Raw genomic sequence first — 21,623 nt, forward strand, 5'->3', positions numbered from 1 at the left:
CCTCAGGCGGACGAGGGGGGGTTGTTCCCACCGGATGTGACGTTACTGGGAACGACGCGCTGACGCAAGCACGTGGGGCGGGTTATTTCCTGAGTCACAGAGTGTTGGTGCCGGGTGCAAAGAAGACGCCCCTCTATGGTGACCGCCTGGTGTAGTCAGTCGGTCAGCAGCAAGGTCCGGAGCGTATTCTGCAAAGAGTTGCAAACAGAAGACGGGAAAATGGGTCCTGACAGCGTGCAGAAAGCATGTTAGAAGACAGGAAACAGTAACTGAGTTAAAAGTAATTTGTATGGAGATGGTTCTGCGACTGCCGTGCCTGCTTCTCACTTTGCGAATACTTAAACTTTTTCTTTAACAGGAAAAAAAAGGGGCGGGGGGACCTGAGAGATGGCCCAGCAGGTAAAAACACTTGCGGCGCAAGCCTATCAACCTATGTTCAAATCCCGGAACCCACAGTGGAAGAAGAGACGCCTGAAAATTGTCCTCTGACACCGACCCCCCCCCCGTACATTCACACAAAATACATACACGCATAATAGAAAAAAAATGTTTACTCTCAAACTTCCTGGAACAACTGGAATCAGTGTGTACTGCTAGCAAAGAACCTTTTTCCAGATGTGATACATGCTTATTAGGACAGCACGTCGGAGGCTTAGGCTGGAGGGTCAGGTCAGATACGTAAGTACAGCCTATCTTTCAAAGAAAGGCAGGGGTGGTGGCCAGACTTGTAGGAAACAATCCCACCACTCGGGAGGCAGAGGCAGGCAAATCTCTGTGAGTTCAAGGCCAGCCTGGTCTACATAGTGAGTTCCAGGTCAGCAAAGGCTACAAGGAGACCCTGTCTCAAAAAAACGAAAAAAAAAAAGTGCTTACTGTTCTTGCAGAGAACCAGGATTCAAGATCATCCTCAGGTATATAGCAAGCTTAAGGCCAGCCTGAGCTACAAAAAATTTTTACCTCAAACTGACATCAGATTGTATACCTTACATTTTTAATTTATTTTTTCAGAACCAGAGGTGGAATCTAGAGCCTCATACATGCTAAGCAAATGCTCTTACCACAGAGCTATGTCTCCAGCCCAGAACTGTATACTTGAAATGGGTGAATTTTATTGTATAAAAATATCTTCATAAAACTGTTTTTCAGGCTGGAGGAGATGGCTCAGTGGTTAGGAACACTAGTTGTTCTTGCAGAAGACCCGGGTTCGAATCCCAGCACCCACATGGCAGCTAACAACTGTCAGTAACTCCAGTCCCAGGGGATCCAATAGCCTCCTCTGTCCTTGGGCATTGCAGGACATGGGTGCACTTGCCTATGTGCAGGCAATACTCGCATACACATAAAATAAAAATAATAAGTTAAAAAAAAAGAGTTCAATGCCAGCCTGGGCTATGTGAGATCCTGTCTTCAAAAACCAACAAATGCATAAATGTTTTGCCGGACGTGATGGCACACGCCTTTAATCCCAGCACTTGGGAGGCAGAGGCTTGTGGATCTTTGTGAGTTTGAGGCCAGCCTGGCCTACATAGTGAGTTCCAGGCCAGCTACAGGAAGACCCTGTCTCAAAAAGACCAAAAAAAAAAAAATTTTAATTGCTTTGCCCTGTGTGGTGATACATGCCTTTAATCCTAGTACTTGGCAGGCAGGCAGAGGTAGGTGGATCTCTGTGAGTTCAAGGTCAGCCTGGTCTACTTGGGAGGTTATTAGACTGTTGTGTGACACTATTCCCAGGGACATGTGACCAAACATTCACTCATCCCAGATGGGGAACCAATGACAGACCAGAGTAAAGATACCACCAAAGTACAATGATTGAACTGATGAATTTTTTATTTTATGTGTATGAATATTATGCCTGCATGTTTGTTAAGTGCACCCGTGCTGTGCAGTGCTCACAGAGGCCACAAGAGGTTGTCAGATGCCCTAGAACTGGAGTTACGGATGGTTGCCAGGCGCCATGTGGGTGCTGGGATTCTAACCTGGGTGTTCTGCAAGAACAGCCAGTGCTCTTAACTGCTGAGCCATCTCTCTAGTGCTGAACCAGTCAGTAAGTTTTACTGGTAAGCTCTTGGTTTTGAAGTTGTATATTTAACCTCTGAAGATTCTCATACTTTATTTGGGCATGTTTGGGCCTGATTTGTGTATATATGCACTATATATTAGTGCTATAATTAAAATAATTTAGAAAAAAATGTTGGGGGGAGGGGATGGATATGATCCAAATTATGTTTCACTCACATGAAATTGCCAAAGATATATAATAAAACCAAGAAAATACAAAAGTAGATCTTGGGGCTTCTGGTATACTTCAGTAGTAGTATTAGAGTACTGCCAACCTTGTATTAGGACCTGGATTGGAGCCCCATAGAAACAACTAAATAATGAAACGAATCTCTTGTGCTGGTTCAATGGAGAGGCCAGTTACTCACAAACTTGGAGGTAATTACCTCCAAAAAGTATAAAAGACATAGTTGGATGTTTGGAGATGTAGGGGGAAGAATAAACCCAAACTCATAGCATTTCTATTTTTCAGTTTTCAAGTAACCATAATTTTAATAATTTACATTGAAATTTTTATTTTTGTTTGTTTTTTGAGACAGGGTCTTTCTATGTAGCCCTGGCTGGCCCAGAACTTCCTAGGTAGACCAAGCTGGCCTGGAACTCAAGAAATCTGCCTTTCTGTGCCTCCCAAGTGCTAGGATTAAAGGTGTACACCACCAGGCCCAATTTTAAATTAAATTAAATTCATTCATTTATTTATTGGTTTTTTTTTTTTTTTGAGACAGGGTCTCCCTGTAGCCCCAGCTAGGCTGAAACTCAGTATGTAGATCAGGCTCACAGAGATACACTTGCCTCTACCTCCTGAGTGCTGAGATTCAAGATGTTATTCAGCTGAAATTTTATTTAATTAAAAAAAATTTTTGGTCTTTTTGAGACAGGATCTCCCTGTAGCCACAGCTGGCCTGGAACTCACTATGTAGACCAGGCTGGCCTTGATTTCACAGAGATCCGCCTGCCTTTGTCTTCCAAGTGCTGGTATTAAAGGCATGTGCCACCATGTCCAGCCTGAAATTTTCATTTTAAAAATACATTTATCTATTTTTGAGACAGAATTTCAGAGCTGGCCTCAAGCTTCCAATGTAGCTGAGAAGAAGACCTTGAACTTCTGATCCTCCTGCTTGTATCACCAATTCCAGTTTATGTGTTTCTGAGGATCAAATCTAGGGCTTGTGCATGCTAGTCCATCACTCTACTAACTGAGCTACATCCACAGCCCTGAAATTTATTTTAAAACAATTTAAAAACATTCTCTTTTAAGATATTTCCTTATTTTTATTTTTTTTTATTTTTTGGTCTTTTTGAGACAGGGTCTCCCTGTAGCCCCAACTGTCCTGGAACTCACTATTATTTTCCAGGCTGGCCTTGAACATGAGATTTGCCTGCCTGTGCCTCCTGAGTGCTGGGATCAAAGGCATGTGTCACCACGCCCAGTGCAATAAGCACTTCTTTTTTTTAATTTATTATTTTTATTTTATGTGTATGTGTGTATTGCCTGCATGTAGGTAAGTGCACTTGTTTTGTGCAGTGCCTGAGGAGGACAGAAGAGGCCATTGGATCCCCTGGAACTGGAGTTACGGACAGTTGTTAGCTGCCATGTGGGTGCTGGGATTCGAACCCGGGATTTTTGCAAGAACAGTGTTCTTAACCTCTGAGCCATCTCTCCAGTCCCGGAAATAAGCACTTCTTAATCCTCTTAACCACTAAGTTTGAGGTCAGCCTGGGTTATACATTAAGATGTCATCTCAAAACAAGACAAAAATCAGGCTAGGAGGATGGCTCAGTGAGCAAGAGCATTGAACCACTGAACCATCTCTTATCCCCTTATCGTGTTGTTTAAAATTAAAATTAGTACATACATATGATATAAAAGCATGTATACAATTGGATGCGATGGTGCTTGCCTTTAATCCCAGCACTTAGGAGGCAGAGGCAGGTGGGTCTCCATAGCAAGTTCCAGACCAGCTGTGGCATGTATGTGTGTGTGTGTGTGTGTGTGTGTGTGTGTGTGTGTGTGTGTGTGGTTTACATGCTCTAAGGGGTTTGATGTGTCGATGATTAAGAATATTTTCAGCTAGGTGTGGGTGGGTTTGATGTGTCGATGATTAAGAATATTTTCAGCTAGGTGTGGGTGCTCACGCCTGCAATTCCTGCACAGGGGTTGGGGCTGAAGCAGGAGGATCACCAAGTTTGAGGTCAGCCTGGGTTATGCATTAAGACCTCATTTCAAAACAAAACAAAAGTCAGGGTCTAGGACGATGGCTCAGTGAGTAAGAGCATTTTCTGTATAAGCATGATAGCCCGAGTTTGAATCCCATACCAATGTAAAAAGCCAGGCATGGTGGCATGTGCCTATAATCCTAGGGTTGGGCAGGTGGAGAGTTGGATGCCGGAGCTTGCTGGCCAGGCAGCCTAGGTAAAACAACGAGCTTCAGGCTCAGTAAGAGACCTTGTCTAAAAGGAATAAGGCAGAGAGCAATAGAGGAAGACCCCTGACGTCCTGCATACACAGGTTCTTGCACCCCCTACCCCCACTAAACAAAACAGAACAGAACATTTGCAGCCCTAATGCCAGGCTGTTTTTCCTCAGAGGACCAGTAAGTATGCTACTGTGTGTGTACCTGTCATCTCAAATAGGGTTGAAGAATACTGCTGGAAAAAGGCAGTATTTGGAGCTGGGAATGGAAGACGGCTGGACTTGTCAAATGCTGGGGTTGAAGACCCAGGCTGGCAAGGGCAGTGAGGGTAGAGGCTGTCTGAAAATGGGGTACAATTGGTTAAAGGAAGAAACCAGTTAGATGATAGAACCAGGAAAGGAAAATCTAAGAGATGCGTCCTTGGAGAAAACAGGGATTGTCGAATTCCAGTTACCTGTGCTCTTGGACTTGCCTAATGCTGCTCAGTGGAACTCACCTGGGCCTGGTCACTTGAGAGACACCAGTTCCTGCTGTGTACTGGGATCATGGAGCAAATGCAGTCAGAAGACTGCCTCTTATTGTCTTCGGTCACTTTAGCCTTCCGTGAAACTCCGGAAGGGGCTGCTGGGGCGGGTGACATGAAGAACTTGGCAACTTTGTTTGCAGGGAAAGGGGGAGGGAGGCAAGAAAATGTTTGAAGTTGGTTATGGGGATTAATAATTTACCCTAGTAGAAAATAAGGAGGGACTCTTTAGACCAGGTAAAGATATCTAGTTCCAAAAGAGAAGTCATCTGGACTGAGAGAACAGATAGAACAAGTGATACTAAGAGCTGAGGCTGGGGCGACATCAAGGAATTTCAGATAGGAGACCTGTCACTATCAAGATGCATGACTACAGCAGCAACCATGAGATGCAGTCTACCCCTACTCTCCAGGCAGGCAGGCAGGCAGGCAGGCAGGAAGGTGGGGAAGGCATGTACACAGGTATGTGCATGTGCAAGGTGCACATGTAGGACAATGTAGCGACAATAGTTGCTTCTGCCAACCAGCATCGAGTTATACCTTATTTTCCCTGCGGTAACTACCCCACCAACACTCTGGGAACATATGGTTTGCATGTGGGTGACCCTAACACTGGCCCCTGGTGTGGGCACATGCCAGTGAGGCTGGTGTCAGGATAAATCCAGAATCCAATCTGAACCAAGGAGAACTATTCTTCAAAGTTGTACTGAAAACTTTTGGGAAGGTGGGAGCTTTTTTCTGCTGGGGTTGATAAATTGGAACAGCTATTGTCACCCAGCACTATGTGGGAACATTGCATGTTGGAAAATGCAGTGAAAAACAGAAAAGCAGAGCCAGGGATGAAGAGAACCCACATCCAGAAGATATCACTGGAGCAAGAATCACTCTAGGGCTTGAGGGTTCATTAACGGAACAATAAATAGCACCCTTCTTTATTTTCCTTGTGCCAGTTTGTACACTAGGACTTACAATTAAAGATGTCCTGACTGCTAGAGTGGCTGACAGCCTAAATCTGTAAGAAAGACACACACTATCAGCTTCCTAGCCGGTGTTGGGCCAAGTGGGACATGAATCTGGCCTGTTTCTGTCTCTGTGATTCTGGTGGACCCCAGCAGAGCACAGTTCCCTGAAGAGAGGAATCACTGCTGTGGCTCCTCTCTCAGTACACAGCACTGGCTGTTCAACACAGTCACTTGTTAAATATTTGTCAAACAAATGAACAAAGATTGGGGCTGGGAAGCTAGTTCAGATGGTAAAGCGCTTGCCATGCAAACATGAGGACCTGAATTCAATCTCCAGCACCCATGTAAAAGCTGGGCCTTGTGGTGCATGCTTGTAATCCCAGTACTGGGGAGGCAGAGACAGGAGTATCCCTGGGACTCACTGATCAGCCAGCCTAGCCTACTTAGTGAGCTCCAGACCAGGGAGAGACCTTGTTTCAAAGAACAAGGTTGGGGGTGGGGGGCCTGGAGCGATGACTCAGCAGTTAAGACCACAACTGGCTGCTTTTGCAGAGGACCTGGATTTGATTCCTGGCACCCACATGGCAGCTAACCATCTGTAACTCCAGTTCCAGGGGCTCTGACACCCTCTTCCTACCTCCATGGGCATTGCACTACACAGGTGCACTTATATGCATACAGGCAAAACACTCATGCACATACAATAAAAAAATAATAAAATTTTATTTTAAAAAACCAAGGTGGGGGCTGGTGAGATGGCTCAGTGGGTAAGGGTGCCTGCCACCAACCTTGACAACCTGAGTTTGATTCTTGGGACTCACATGGTGGAAGGAGAGAGCCTACTCTCAAAAGTTGTCCTCTGGCCTCCATATACATACACATATAGACACAAAGTAAATAGACTATATATAAAGCATTCTTGTAATATAAATATATAGCATATGTTTATATATAAAGCATTCCTATAAAAGATTGAGAGTGAACAAGGAAGACACCCAAGTGAACCTCTGACCTCCACAAACATGCATTCTCTTCCACATACACAAAATAAGGTAGACAGTACCTAAGTACCATCTGAAGCTGTCCTCTGGCCTCCACATGCACACACACATGTGCACATGCATGAACATACACACACACAAGGACAAAGACCAGACAATCCTACAGTTGTCTGAAAGGCACAGGAGGGACTCTCTCTCCCAGCATCACAGTGAGCACATCCAGGGAAGCTCCACTTCACCTGGGAATCAGCTGCTAACCAGGAGAATCCACTCAAGCTCCTAAGCTTCAGGTGCCATTGTAACTCTCCTAAATTCACCCTTTATGTTTTCTTACAACGGAGGTGATGGTTTCTTAGAATTAATTATATCATTTCCTCTACTCTTGGAGATTTTTGAAATTTCCCAAAGTAAAAGATTCAGGAAATGATACTGATACTATTAACTACGGCTACATAGCATTACATAATTTTGTCAAAACTCAAAGATGGGCCTCTGAGATGACTCACTGGGTAAAGGTGCTTGCTGCCAAGCTGGCAACCTGAGTTTGATCTCCAGGACCCACGTGATGGAATGACAGAATCAGTTCCTGAAAGTTGCCCTCTAACTTCTGCATGGGTCCACTTTCATACATAGAAAAATAAATGCAAAAAAAAAATTAAAAGAAAAACTTAAAGAATGTACAATACCCAAAGTAAACCTGATCAATTCTAACAAAAAAGGAACTTCTGTATTTTTTACTCAGTTTTGTTGTGAAACTAAAATAGCTGCAAAGAAAGAAAATCTTCTGAAAAAGGGACTATGGTAATTTTATTTTGCCATGCTGAAGACAGCATACTAGGCAAATGCTCTACCATTGAGCTACATTCCAGCCACCAGGAATACACTATAAAGAGTTTGGTACAGGGGCTGGAGGAAGTTCAGTCCATAAGGTACTGTACAAATATGAGGTCCTCAGTTTGATCCCCAGAACCCACATTAAGAAAAAAAATCCAGGCATGGTGGCATGTGCTTGTAAAACCAGTGCTTGGGAGGCAAAAAATGGCTGAATACCTGGGACTCACCCTCTAGCCAGCCCAGCCTAATCTTGAGTTTTAGGTTAGGCCAGGAAAAGATAATCTAAAAAGAACAAAAACTGGGGCAGTGCACATCTTTAATCCCAGGACTCGGGAGGCAGAGGTAGGTAGATCTGTCATTTGGAGGCCAGCCAGAGCTACACAGTGAGACCCTATCTCAAAAAGAAGCAAGAAACTCCAAGGTGAAGGGGCTACAGAGATGGCTCAACAGTTAAGAGCACTGCTTGCTTTTGCAGAGGACCTGGGTTCAATTCCCAGCACCCACATAGTGACTAACAACCATTTGTAACTCCAGTTCCAAGGGATCCAATGCCATCTTATGGCCTCTGAGGGCATTGCATGACACAGGTGCACTTAGTAAACACAGGCAATATACTTAGACACATGAAAACAAAACCAAAAAACCTCCCAAGGTGGTGGGCACCTGAGGAAGGACACTCAAGGTGGACTTCTGGTCTCCACATGCATGTGCACACACATGTACCCCTATGAATGCTTACCCATAGAATTTAGTATAGGCTGAGTACAGGGCTGATAGCTGAGCCCTCCCAGCTTTCCTGGCTTGATCCTTGCATCCCTGGATCCATAACCCTTTCTTTCCTAGCATGCCTGTCTTCTGAGCACCCCATGCCTCTAAATCAGCATCTACCTGCCACTGAAACACTTACCCTCCTTCTCCCCCCTTTTTTCTTTCTCTTTCCCCTTCCCTCCCTCCCTCCCTTCCTTCCACATGTATTTATTTAGGTGTGTGTGTGGGTGGGTGCATGCTGTGTAGGACTGAGGATAACTTGCAGGGATCAATTCTCTCCTACCATGAGTTCTAGGAATTGAACTCAGGTCATTAGGCTTGACAGTAAGCACCTTCATCCACTGAGCCATCTTGCCAGTCCCCTCTTGGTTTTTTTTTAAGTAGATCATTAAAAATTTTCTTTTTGTCTTTTTGAGAAAGGGTCTCCTTGTAGCCCCAGCTGTCCTGGAACTATGTAGACCAGGCTGGCCTCAAACTCACAAAGATCCACCTGCCTCTGCCTCCCAAGTGCTGGGATTAAAGGTGTGCGCCACCACGCCCAGCCTAAAAAATTATTTTTATAGTTAATTGTGCAGGTGTGGATATGGTTATGTGCACATGGATGAGTCCCATTAAGGCCAGGAGAGGGCATCACTCTTAACCACTGAGGCAGCATTCCATGTAGGCCAAGCTGGACTGTAGCTTTCTAAGTAGCCAGGTTTGACTTGAATTTCTTTTTTTTAATTTTTATTTATTATTTTTATTTTATGTGTGTGAGTGTATTGCCTGCATGTATGTGAGTGTACCCGTGTCATGCAATGCTGCAGAGGTCAGAAGAGGGCTTCGGATTCCCCTGGAACTGGAGTTAAGGATGGTTGGTAGCCACCACGTGAGTGCTGGGAATTGAACCTGGGTCCTCTGCAAGAGCAGCCAGTGCTCTACCTGCCTAGCGATCTTTCTAGTCCCTAATTTGAGTTTCTGATCCTCCTTCCTCACTCACCTTCCCATGTGTTGGGAACTACCACACTCAGCCCTACTTTCATTTCCTTAAAAAAATTACTTTTTTTGTCTTTTTGAGTCAGTCTCCCTGTAGCCCCAGCTGGCCTGGAACTCACTATGTAGACCAGGGTGGCTTCGAACTCAGAGATCCACCTGCCTCTGCCTCCCGAGTGCTGGGATTAAAGGTGTGCACCATCATACCCAGCTTCTTTTAAAAAATTTTACCTGTATTTTTAAATTTATTTAGTGTGTTTGTGCTATGGTGCACATGTGGAGGTCAGAGGACAACTTGGGGTAGTCAGGTCTCTCCTTCCACCACATGGAACTGGGGGATTGAACTCAGATCATAAGGTTTGGTTGTAAGCAAGTGCCCCTATCTGTTGAGCCATGTCATTGGCCCTCTACTTTCATTTCTTAAGTCCTGGTTTGCACTCAGTATTTTCTCTGGGACTCACAGTTCTTAATACCAAGGGGGCGATGACTTGGAAAGTAGGTTACAACAGGACTTCTAAGTTTATTAACCATGGCATGACCACCTCCAGGATGCCTTATGGACCCCTCAAATTACTATGATGTCTTGATCTTCTAGGAGGTCTAAACCCCATTCACTCCTCTGAACAAGACTGCTTTGGCACTCCTGGATTTGATATTTCAGCACCTGCACTGGTTTTAATTCCTAGCCATCTCCCCCAAGGCTCACACTGGGATAGAGGGAGTTGGTGAGTTTCCTTGGGCTCCAGAGTGCACAGCCATCTCTCTGATCAAGTCCATGTATAACAGCTGACAAGCCACTCTGCCTAGTACCCGAGTCACATCTGAGCTGCAGTAGGGCCTGCTGACAAAGGCTGCTTGCTTAAGCTCTAGAAGCAGCAGGTTGGTTGAGCCTCTGGGGCTCTGCCCCCTATACACACATAGGACAACACCGCCTCTTACTCTCCACTGTAGACAGCATCTGAGTGCACTTTATTCCACTGCAGGTGATCAATTTATTAGCAAACAGGTCTTCTAGAAGGTGGGTCCTCTGACAATCTGCATATTGTCATACACTTTGTTGCAGACTTTGATCAAGCTCCAGTTACCTGGCCACGAAAGGCCAGCCTGTTCCAGCCAGCTGAACAGAAGTGGCCACCTAATTTGGCTTACTGAAAGGATCACGTTGAAAACAGTTGGATGGTAGGGCAGTAAGTGCCTCTGGAAGGGAGAGGCTCTGGAAGATGTCCCAACCTGCTCCCTGGCTGCTGCAGTGAGAGGGGCAAGCACTGAAGACCCTTGCCTCTGGGGGCACTCAGGAAGTAGATGACACAATGAGGGGCAGAGGAAAGGGTTGGGTGGGAACTGACTGTGGGATCAGCTTTGGAAAAACAAGGACATAGATACCTGGGCTCTATGACAAAGTATGATGGGCCAGCCCTGCAGCCCCCCATCACCTTGAGGCCATCTGGTTATCGCCTTGGAACCCTGATGTGTTGGGGCTGGGGAGCCTCATGCCTGAGCACAAGGCAAGGCCTCTGCCCCTGCACTAGCGTCGCGTTGCCTCCCTTGGTCTGGTCCCAGAGCTCTGCTGTGCTAGCCGGCCACACTTCTGCGCGGGATACAACCTTCCATCTCCAGGGCCTCGGGCCAACCCTCGTACTTGTTGGTGTGCTTACTGTTCTTCATATGCTGTAGGGAGCAGAGGGAGCAGAAATCATGGCCTGGCCTTCAGGGGCCAACCATCTGGGTACGCTCCAGGCTGTTGCCCTTTTCTCCACCCCTGCCTGGGAAAATTGGGGATGGCTGCACTGGCCTATTCCCTCATAGGTAAACTGGGGATGGACTGTGGGCTTGATGTGGGCACTGTGGGCAGAAGGGAGACCATGTGGTCCTGGCTGCAGGAGGCAGGGAGCTGCAGCAATGGTCAGCAGAAGGTCTTAGAAAACATGAGCTTGAGTTGTTTCTCTCAGCCACAACCATGGAGAAATGTGCTTGCATGTGTTTGTGGAGCACAGGATTTGGAGGTTCTTTTTGCTGGGAGCCACCAAAGCTGAGGATGATACTGGGGGCTCTCCTCTTTCCAGCAGCCCCTAGCACAAGGTCTGACAGGTATAGCCTAAAAGGGTATTCAGGGAAGGTGGGAAATGGGTGTGAAGTGTGGATCGTTACACTGAGTTATAACAGGGTCAGGATGGAACTTAGCATTTTTTGGAGACAGTATTTCATGTAGCCCAGGATGGCCTCAAACTTCCTATGTAGGTAAGGATGACCTTGAACTTCTGATCCTCCTGCCTCTACCTCCCCAGTGTTGGATTACAGGTCTGTACCCATGCTCAATTTTATGTAATGCTAAGGATTGAACTCAGGGCCTTATTCATACTAGACAAACATTCCATCGCAACTGAGCTACATATGTTGACTGAGCATTCTGAGGATGTTTGGGAAGGTTTCTTATTTATAAGCCTGGCCAATGTGCACTTTGCCATTTAAAGACCCTTTAGGGTGAAATACATACAGGATGGGAAAGATTAGTTACCTCCCCTCCCCGTGGAGACAGCAAGGGGTCAGGGCCACCCAGGGCACAGGTGGGAGATAGGGGTGCCATTTGTTGGCTCAGGGTCCTGCTGGACAGAATTCAAAGCAGGATTTGATATGAACAGAAGGGGTGGCTAGGCTTCCAGGGATAGGAGGCAGAGGTCCCAGGTTCTCTGTTGTACCTGTTCAAAGGGGCTCTTGTTCTGCACACCCTTGGCTCCCACAAACACCCAGCTGTCCCGGAAGGCTAGCTCCTTGGCATTCCTGCTGCCCAGCTCAGTAAAAAGCTTCCTGGTCTCCTCATTCATCCTGCCACACAGTAGGAAGAAATGTGAACTATGGGCTTTTATTGTACAGGGACAATGTTGAAGCTGGCCTTAATAGTCACTTACTTGGTAGCTGGATCGTCATAGGATGCTACAAACACCAGGGTGCCTTCATGCAGTGGCCGGATGAACTTCAACAGATCGTTGACATCTGGTGAGGATGGGCCCATGGAACACAGAGCTTCAGGTCCCACTGGTTATCCCTTCCCCACCAACTACTGTGCTTCAAATAAGGAAAACAAAGTACGGACTAGGCTAGGGCCATGTCTCAGCAGTATGTGTACAAACTAGTAAAGAAGCTGGGGACATCCTGTCACAAAACACAGACCCACACAGAGATCTCCCCCCTAAAACCTGTTGTGAACACAGGGCAATACTTGAACAGCTGAATGCAAGGACCCAGAGGACAAGGCTTCAGGGGGAAAGATGCCACTCACCTCCAGCCCACATGTCGAAGGCCCTGGCCTCTAGGAGCTCACCACTGACTCCTGTGACAAGAGGAGGGAGAAAGACCTGCTGGGCAAGCTGGCTGGGCCCCGCCGCCCCCATCACTACCTCAGCCCCAAGGCTAGATTTAGGTCATGGTGGGTGCCAGTCCCTCTGGAAGCTTCGAATATCCCCTGCCATCCTCTCATTCACACAGCTGTAGTCCATGGAGCTTCTGGCCTCTGAGGCCCTAAGCACACACCATTGCTATCACATTTTTGTTCACTAGGCAGCTTCCTTTGTGGAGCTTTTGACTGGCACAGAACCCTTCCCAAACCTCCCTGGGAGTACCCAGAAGCCATCTGCACCTGTGCAGGGAGTACAGAGTGGTTGGTGCAGGACATAGCACGGCTCCTGCCTCTGTGGTCCAAACACTGCTCCTGCAGCATGGAGGACTCACCATTCACCAGGGCAATGTTCAGCCCACGGCCCACATTGTCCTTGACGCTGCTCATGAGCCTAGCAGGAGGACGGAAGATCTTTTGTGGGCACATCTGCTTTGCTCTTCTTCACACAGCCCTCAGCCCTTGCAGACCTGGCCTCAAGCCTCCCTCCCACTTCCCAGCCCATGTGCACCCCAAGAAGCTCACATCTTGTCCTCAAGGCAGATCTTGGGCCCGATGACATTGGCAGCCCCGCTGACTATGCGGAAGGCCAGGTGTTCCTCAGGACATGGCTGGGGCAGGCCGCACTTGTACTTCCTGGCCCGTGGTTCTGAGCAGGAACAGGAGATGTGACCCATGGGTCTGGCCCTAGGGTCACCTGAGATCTGAGGGTAGGGGTCAGGACAGGCCACAGGACTAAAGGACCAGCTAAAGCCTAGAACTGGGGGAAGGCATAGGGATCGGGTCAAAGCTGGGGATGCTTCCATGGGGTCTGCTGGCAAGAGGGGAGGGATTCCAGGGAGAAGGCTTTTCTGTTACTGGTGGGAGAAGGGAAGAGGGACTAAGGGCTGGCCTGGAGCCCTTATACAACAAGAGTAAAGAAGGGGTCCAGAAAGTCAGGGTAGGAATCCCATGGATGAGGTACTCAGGCAGATCAAAGTGGATGAACTGAGGCAGGTGAGGGGGGCATGGGGTTCTGCTAGCCTCTTGATTTCCTCAGGGTGAGGGTAGGAACAACCTCTAAAGGTTTGAAGGTTCTAGAATCTAAACTCCCAGTCCCTCATAATGTGACCTTGTTGGGAAATTAGACTTTACAGACAGATCAGTTAAGATGAGGTTATATGAGAGTAGGTTGAGCCCTTAACGTAATACGGCCAGTGTCCTTATGAGAAGAGACAAATGCACACAGAAAGAGATTCTGGAGGCCAGTGTAGGCAGAAGGCAGGGTGATACAGCCACAATGGAGGCACACAGAAGGATGCTAGAATCTGAAGAGGCATGGCAGGACCCTCACCTAGAACTTTCTGGGGAAGCTCAACCCTGCTGATACCTTCATTTATACTCCTGGTTTCCAGAACTGTGGGAAAGTAAATTTCTGTTTAAGGCACCTGCTCTATTACACTTTCTTATAGTAGCTCCAGGAAACTGATATAAATTTTGGTACCAGGAATTAGGTTGCTTATATAAATAAATACCTAAGAATGTAGAAATGGATTTGGAATTGGGTAATGAATAGAGGCTATAGAGTTTTGAGGTATATAGTAGAAATATAGCCTACATTGCCTTAAAAAACTGTTGGTAGGAATATGGATTGAAACCAAGCATGATAGTATATACCTGTAATCCCAGCACTCAGAGGACTGAGCTAGGATACTGCATTCAAGGATATCCTGGGCTACAAAGTAAAACTCTCTGTCAAATCGAATTTAGCAATATGGATAATAAACACAATTTTGGTGAAAACTCTGAAGAGGAGAGGAACAGGGAAAGGGGCATGTCAACAACATGTATATCATCATGGGCAGAACATTGCTGGGAACATGACAGGTATATTTGCTGAGGCCTTAGAGGGAAGTGAGGAACATTTTACTAGAAGTAGGAGGAAAGGCTATTCTTGTTATAAAGTATCAATCATTACAATGTTTTGTGGAAGCCAGAGTTTATAAGGATTGAACTCAGATATTTATCAGAGATTCTCAAGAACAATATTAAAGGTATCGCCTAGTTTCTCCTTGCTGCTTATAGTAAAATGAGAGCAGTTGAAGAAGAAAAACAAACTATCAAGCATGGAAGAGCTAGAATATAAAGATCTAGAAAAATCTCGGACTAGCCAGGTGTGATGTGAATGTCTGTGATCCCAGCACTTGGAAGACGGAGGCAGGAGGATCAGGAATTCAAAGTTATCCTTGGCTACATAGTAAATTTAGTGCTAGCCTGGAATACATGAGACCCTGCCACAAAAGAAAGAAAGGAATAAGGAAAATTTTAGCTTAATTGTATTGCAAAAAAGGAGAAAGCAGTTCAAGCCTGTGATCCCAGCACTTGGTAGGCTAAAGCAGGAGAATCACTGAGCTTAAAAAAAGTACATAATGAGCCGGGCGTGGTAGCGCATGTCTTTTTTTTAATATTTATTATTTTTATTTTATGTGTATGCGTGTATTGCCTGCATGTAGGTAACTGCACCTGTGCAATGCCCGCAGAGGGCAGAAGAGGCCATCAGATCCCCTGGAACTGGAGTTACAGACAGTTGTTAGCTGCTATGTGGATGCTGGGATTCGAACCTGGGTCTTCTGCAAGAAGAACCAGTTTTCTTAACCACTGAGCCATCTCTCCAGCCCCCAGGTAGTGCATGTCTTTATCCTAACACTCGGGAGGCAGAGGCAGGCAAATCTCTGTGAGTTTGAGGCCAGCCTGGTCTATATAGCGTTTTCCAGGCCAGCTGGGGCTACAGGGAGACCCTGTCTCAGACCAAAAAAAACAATCAAAAAGTACATAGTGAGTCTGGGCCATAGAATGAGACTGTCTCTCAAAACAAACAAACCTAAGAAAGCAAACATGCATGCATTTACAGACATGTAGGCAATATACTCATACACACAAAAATAAAAATAAACCCCCAAAACAAACTACACAACAATACAGAACCGGGGCTGGAGAGATGGCTCAGTGGTTAAGAGCACTGACTACTCTTGCAGAGGACCCGGGTTCGATTCCCAGCATCCACATGGCAGCTACAAACTGTCCTTAACTCCAGTTCCAAGGGAATCCAATGCCCTCTTCTGTCTTCTGCGGCACTGCATGACACGGGTGCACTCACACACACGCAGGCAATATACTCACACACCTAAAATAAAAAAATAAAATATACATATAAAAACAATCCAGAACCATTTTGGGCTAGGGCTAGGGAAACAGCTCAGTGGTAGAGTATTTTCCTAGCATGTGTGAGACCCTGGGTCCAATTTCCAGTATGATAAATTTTTTAAAACACATTCTGTAGGGGGCTAGAGAGATGTCTCAGTGGTTAAGAGTACTAGCTGCTCTGGCAGAAGACCCAAATTTAATTCTTAGTACGCACATGGCAACTGACAGACACCCATAGTTCCAGGCATTCTATTCCCTTCTTCTGGCCTCTGGGGGCATTGCAAGCATGGGTGCACTTAAATATATACAGACAAAACATTTAAACACATAAAGAAATAAAGAAGGAAGGAAGGAAAGAAGGAAGGAAGGAAAGAACATCCTTTAGAGAGAATACAAAGAAGGTAGCTAGCCAAGTACTTGCTAAGGAGATGGGGTTTGCGACTATAGGTGCACTCCACCCTTTCAGAAGTCTGGACTTGAGATGGGATTATCCAGGCAATATCCGTGGAGGACCCTCTTGTTTTATACCTTTCGCTCTCATGAATTGCTTGAGAGGCCAGCAGTTTGTTAGGAGTTTATACCAGCAGAAATACTGTTAGCCAATGACAGAGACAGAAATGAGATGGAAGGAAGGGATGGAGGAAAGTAGGGAGGGAGGGAGGTTCTGAACATAGAATCAAGGATGCAGAGCCAGAGAGGGTCCAGGCCCAGAGAGAAGAGTAGCTGGACACAGAGACTTCTTCTCAAGCCTTGAAACCTAGAAGTTTCCTTGCTGGGTTTAGGGCTTCCTTGGGACCTATGAGCCCCCCTTTTCTTCCCAACTTCTCCCTTTGGGAATAAAATGTTTCACCCATGCCTGCTCCTCACTGATAGTAACTTATTCACTAGGATCATAGCTCAGCAGGCTCTGATAGCTAGTTGGGTGAGGGATGGATGGAGAACACAAATCTTGGGGGGCTGGAAGCAGACAGGATGTCACAAAAGGCAGTACAAGATGTAGGTCCAGAAGGGATAGGGAAGGGACAGGAGGCTTACCTGCAGTCACTGAGCTCTCTGGGCCTGTGGGTACAGAAAGTTGTTTCTGTTAGTAAGGAGGCCTCCAGAAGCCTGCAGCAGGGTATCTGGCCTCAGGGGCTTGGGGCCTTGTCATATTACCCTCAGCATGCTCCCTGATCAAGTATAAATGATGACTTGATGTAAAACTGCTTGCTCCAGAAAAAGGTGAAGTGGAATTGTAAGAGTACTTAGGTGACTCGGCACCAGTGACAGGATGTAGAGTCCCTGTGTGTTTCAGAGCCCAGCAGAAAGTGAGAGAGGATCAACATTCAGGGGAGAGGACCAACATTTAGGAAGATCTTCCCACTCCTTACTGTGCTGACTTCTACTCAGTCCTGGATTGCAATTAGGAATTGTCGGTTGGTAGGAAGAAGACTGCATTTGCACCAGGAGATAGGTTGAAGGCAGCAAAAGGAAGTGTGCTAGGGAGGGGATGGACAAACCAACCACCACACCCCATACTGGACATCAGCATCAGGCCCAGGAAGCCACCCTGGGTACCTCTACAGTGAGGCAAGGGGAGGTCCCACACTCACTAGTGAAGAACTGCTGGATTCGAGGAAAGCCACCACCAAGACCACCTAGGAGGATGGTGACTAGGATCCAGGTGAGACCCATAGTGATGATTAGGACCACGATACGCAGGGGGCCTGGAGGCAGGGCAGATACAGGGCAAGGTTACCTCAGAATCCAGTGAGTGAACTCTGCAACAACCCATTGCTCCATGACTAGGTCTCCCCTTCTATTTGGGAACAAATGATGGGAGGACTGGAAGGTGGGGACCCATTGCTACCAAGAGACCCAAGAGGAAGACTTGAACTCCTTCCTGATGGAGGGAAAAAAGTGAGCGCAAACCTTGACACCACTCTATTTGCTTCTCCCCAGGTTTGGAGGGGCCTTCCAGAACTCATGCTCTGGGCGGCTTCCCTAGCACCCGGCTCGACTTCTTGTCTCTGAAACTGCCAGTATATTTACAGACCACTTATCTGTCTCTTTTTTCCTCCTGTTCTGATGGAGGCTCTGTACTCTTTTTGAAGACCAGTCCCTCTACCTGCTGCAGGATTGATCAAGTTCTCCCCCTTCTCGGATCTGTTGTGCTAAGGGTCCTTCTTTCCATCTCACCTTCTCTTGTATTGTCAACAGGTCCCATCTTAATAAAATAAAGATGAAACAGAGATCCTGCAAGACACATCTCATCTTCTGCCCCTCACCTTCCCATTCCCCATGAAACTCTGCTAAAACTCATGTAGTCTCTGGCCAGGGATGTAGCTCTGTGGTAGAGTACTTCCCTAGCATGCATGAGATCCTGGGTTCCACCCACAGCACCACAAAAATAACAGAAAGTCACCTACACTTGTGTTTTCCATCATCTCACCTCCACTCTCTCCCCAAATGCTTCCAGTCTTGTCCTGACCCTAGAACTCCAACCAAACAGCCTGTCACCAAGACTATCCACCACCTTCTTGGGGTTACAGCTCTGCCTGCCTGTTTGCTGTCCAGTGACCTCTCAGTTGGGCTGTGTCCTGATGTAAGCACTTTACTGCTGGGTTCCAGGATATCACACTCTGTAGGCCCTCCTTCTTCTCCTTGGTTACATCACCTTCCATTACTCTCTCCAAAACTCCTGAACTGTCTTGATGTCATTCCCTCCCAGTCAGTTCCTTACTGCCCAGCTCCACTTGGATAGGTCCAGGAGGCTGCAACCTTATCAGTTCTCAATTTTCATTCCTCACCTCACCCCAATCCTTGCCTCCACAAAGCATTTTTAAGGCCAGAAGGCATCTTCATCTTAGATGTCTGGCCAACAGCAGAGCTGTCAGTCGGATCATATCGAACCCCACAGACATGCTTGTCAGCTTTCTTCTAAGGTCATGCAAGACTCTCTATCTCCACCCAACCACTTAGGCTCCCTGGAGCCTCTGTCTCAGAAGTCATTTTCCAAAGGCAGCTGGTCTGTTATGAGTTGGTAATACTGGACTATATTCCATTAAAAAAAACACCCATTGACCACCCAGGCCCCTCCACACACAGACATTGGGACACCTGGGCCTCTCTCACGTTCGCCGTAGAAGCCACCCACCTGCCAACCTCATGTCCACTTCTCCCGCTGGGTTGGGACCGCCGGCAGGTACACTGTTTGGGGACCGTGAGCTCTGGGGGAACAAAGCAGGAGAGTAGATTTGGGTGGGGGCCAGGGACAAGGCAGTGCTGGGCGCCTGCTGGGTGACTGGCGTGATCAGTGCTACGACTTGTTCCTCCAAACACGGGACCAGGCCAGGTTCCTCGGAGCGCTGGGAAAAGCCTTGCCTAGCCAGCAGTGCCGTGGCAACCCGTGACAGCTCACAGTCGGGCTAACTGAAGCCTCCAGCACCGGAACGTAGAAGTGGTTCTCCGGGACCCCGGACCCCCTGTGCGATGTCCAAGATCCTCCCGACTCTGATGACCGAGACCCTGCTGGGCAAGGGCGTTGCCAGGTGTAGGGAGACGCAGGCTTGATCAGAGATTTCCCATGTGGTCTTGCTAGCCGGGCAAGGTGAGGCTTAGGAGTCGCAGCAGGCAGCACAATGGCGGCCCAGGGAGGGGCCACAGTCCGCCCGCGTAGCTCCGCTGCGGGCCCCAGAGCCCTTGGCTCCACGTAGGCCCCACCTCCAGACCCGCCTCCTTTTTTCCGCTCCAGCGTTTGGGTGGAGGGACCTAAGGCCAAACCCTGGCTGCTTGCTCTAGCTGAGCCGCCTGGACTCTACCTAGAAATTGCCTGCTACACCCCTGCCCGGTTGATCTCCCTTCTGGACGCTTTGTTTTTGCTTTTGCTTTTGTTTGGAGACAGTATCTGTTAACTCACGCTGACCTGGAACTCTGTGTAGCCTAGGCTGGCCTCGAATTTGGAGCTATTCTCCCGCCTCAGGCTCTCAAGCGCTGCGCCCCCCCACACCCCGTGCCCTGTTTGGTGGGAAATCCTGTATTCCTGACATTTGGTGAACTGAAGCTCTACTTGTGCCTTGAAGTTGGCGCTCTGACGGCCAGAAAGACGATGCGTTTGTAAATGTAAACATTGGCCTAAAGGTGACGTAAATACTCTTTAGGAAATTGGAGAGTCCAGGAGTATAGTGGGAGAAATGAAAGCCCGAGTCCAGGAAGATGAACCTTCAGAAGCCTTCCTTCGGTTCTGTGTTTTTTCCAGAGCTGGCTCTTTTCTGTTACAATTATCACTCAGTGACGGGATGTCTGAAACATTCTACACACTAAAAACCTTTCCAACAATCTTCCTGCCTGAACTTTGAGCCTTCAAGCGTACCCTGACCACCTACAGCTCTGGGGCAGCTGGAAATGACCCTTCAGCTGGACCCATCTGTCGTTCTGACAGTAGGACAGAATCTGAGCAACATTGGTCTTTTTTGACTCAATGATTCCACTTAAGAACGCCACCCTAAACGGGGCATGTTACCATACACCTTTAATCCCAGCAGTCTGGAGGCAGAGGGGGAGGGGCTTTGTGAGTTCCAGGCCAGCCTGGTCTACATAGCAAGGTTCAGGCCAACCTGAACTACATAGTGAGACCCAATCTCAAAACCAAACAAACAAAACCAAAGACCACACACACACACACACACACACACACACACACACACAACAACAAAACCGCAAATCACACAACCATCCCACTTAGGAAATACTCCAAAATAAAACAGACACAGATTATAGAAGCAAGCATGACACAGCTTTGGCTTAGAATACAACATTTTCAAAATTTGCTTGGTGTTGCTCATCTATAATCCCAGCACTTGCGAGGCAGAGGCAAAAAGATCTGGAGTTCAAGGTCATTCTCAGTCAGTCACATAGCAACATAGCAAGTTCAAGGTCTCAAAGTAATAAGAATAGAGCGAGGTGTGGTAGCCCATGGCTGGAATACCAGCACTTGGGAGGTCGAGGCAAGAGAATCAGGAATTCAAGGCCAGTCTTAGCAATGCAGTGAGTTTGTAGCCAGTCTGGGATACGTTAGACCTTGTCTCAAAAAAGAACAAAATCAGGAAAAAAATCCAAAATAAAAAATTAACAAGGGACTGGAGAGATGGCTCAGTGTGTGTATGATGTGTGTCCATGTTCATATGTATCAAGTGTGGGCATGCATGTGCCATGGCACTCGTGTGGAGGTCAGAGGACATACCTCACCTTTTACCTTCTCTGAGACAGGGTCTCTCTTATTGTTTGTTGTGTTTGTGCTGCAGTAGCTGATCTTCCTGTCTCTATCTCCCAAGTGCTAGGATTACAGACTTGTACCACCATGCCTAGTTTATGTGGTACTAAGGCCGGAACCTAGTTTGTTCATGCTAGATAAGCACTCCATCATCTGAACTACATTCCCAGTCCTAATTCTATGCAATTTTAAAGTATATTTTTTTGGTCATTTTGAGAAAGGGTCTCCCTGTAGCCCCAGCTGGCCTGGAACTCACTATGTAG

The 21,623-nt window shown here is 47.1% G+C and overlaps 1 protein-coding gene across 7 annotated transcripts; it reads right to left on the minus strand.

Annotated features, from left to right (window-relative positions):
• Positions 1 to 10,478: 10,478 nt before the first annotated feature.
• Positions 10,479 to 19,806, minus strand: Fam3a (family with sequence similarity 3 member A). 7 transcript variants are annotated; one of them, XM_029561855.1, is made up of 11 exons: positions 19,473 to 19,794; positions 19,246 to 19,318; positions 18,288 to 18,315; positions 17,702 to 17,815; positions 17,145 to 17,168; positions 13,452 to 13,686; positions 13,262 to 13,320; positions 12,813 to 12,863; positions 12,442 to 12,526; positions 12,232 to 12,358; positions 10,479 to 11,203 (listed from the first exon to the last, which is right to left on the minus strand). In XM_029561855.1, exons 3-11 carry the CDS (start codon positions 18,313 to 18,315, stop codon positions 11,108 to 11,110), a joined length of 819 nt encoding a protein of 272 aa, XP_029417715.1. In that variant the 5' UTR covers positions 19,246 to 19,318; positions 19,473 to 19,794; the 3' UTR covers positions 10,479 to 11,107. The 7 variants fall into 7 exon arrangements, 6 of the variants coding, with proteins under 6 accessions (XP_029417715.1, XP_029417718.1, XP_029417717.1 ...); XM_029561858.1 differs by having other exon boundaries at positions 18,217 to 18,315; positions 19,246 to 19,793; XM_029561857.1 differs by lacking the exon at positions 18,288 to 18,315 and having other exon boundaries at positions 19,473 to 19,792.
• Between the last annotated feature and the right edge of the window lie 1,817 nt (positions 19,807 to 21,623).

The sequence above is a fragment of the Nannospalax galili genome, unplaced genomic scaffold (assembly GCF_000622305.1).
Source record: "Nannospalax galili isolate Female #2095 unplaced genomic scaffold, S.galili_v1.0 scaffold513, whole genome shotgun sequence".
NCBI lineage: Eukaryota > Metazoa > Chordata > Mammalia > Rodentia > Spalacidae > Nannospalax > Nannospalax galili.

What these genes read in the sequence shown, in the direction of transcription:
- Fam3a (XM_029561855.1), bottom strand. Translation starts at nt 18,315, where the DNA reads ATGGGACCTGTTGACAATACAAGAGAAG. An exon ending in AATCCAGCAGTTCTTCACTA is followed by an intron (nt 17,169 to 17,701) that starts GTGAGTGTGGGA and finishes CTGTACCCACAG; the next exon opens with GCCCAGAGAGCTCAGTGACT. An exon ending in TATGACGATCCAGCTACCAA is followed by an intron (nt 12,359 to 12,441) that starts GTAAGTGACTAT and finishes ACTGTGTGGCAG; the next exon opens with GATGAATGAGGAGACCAGGA.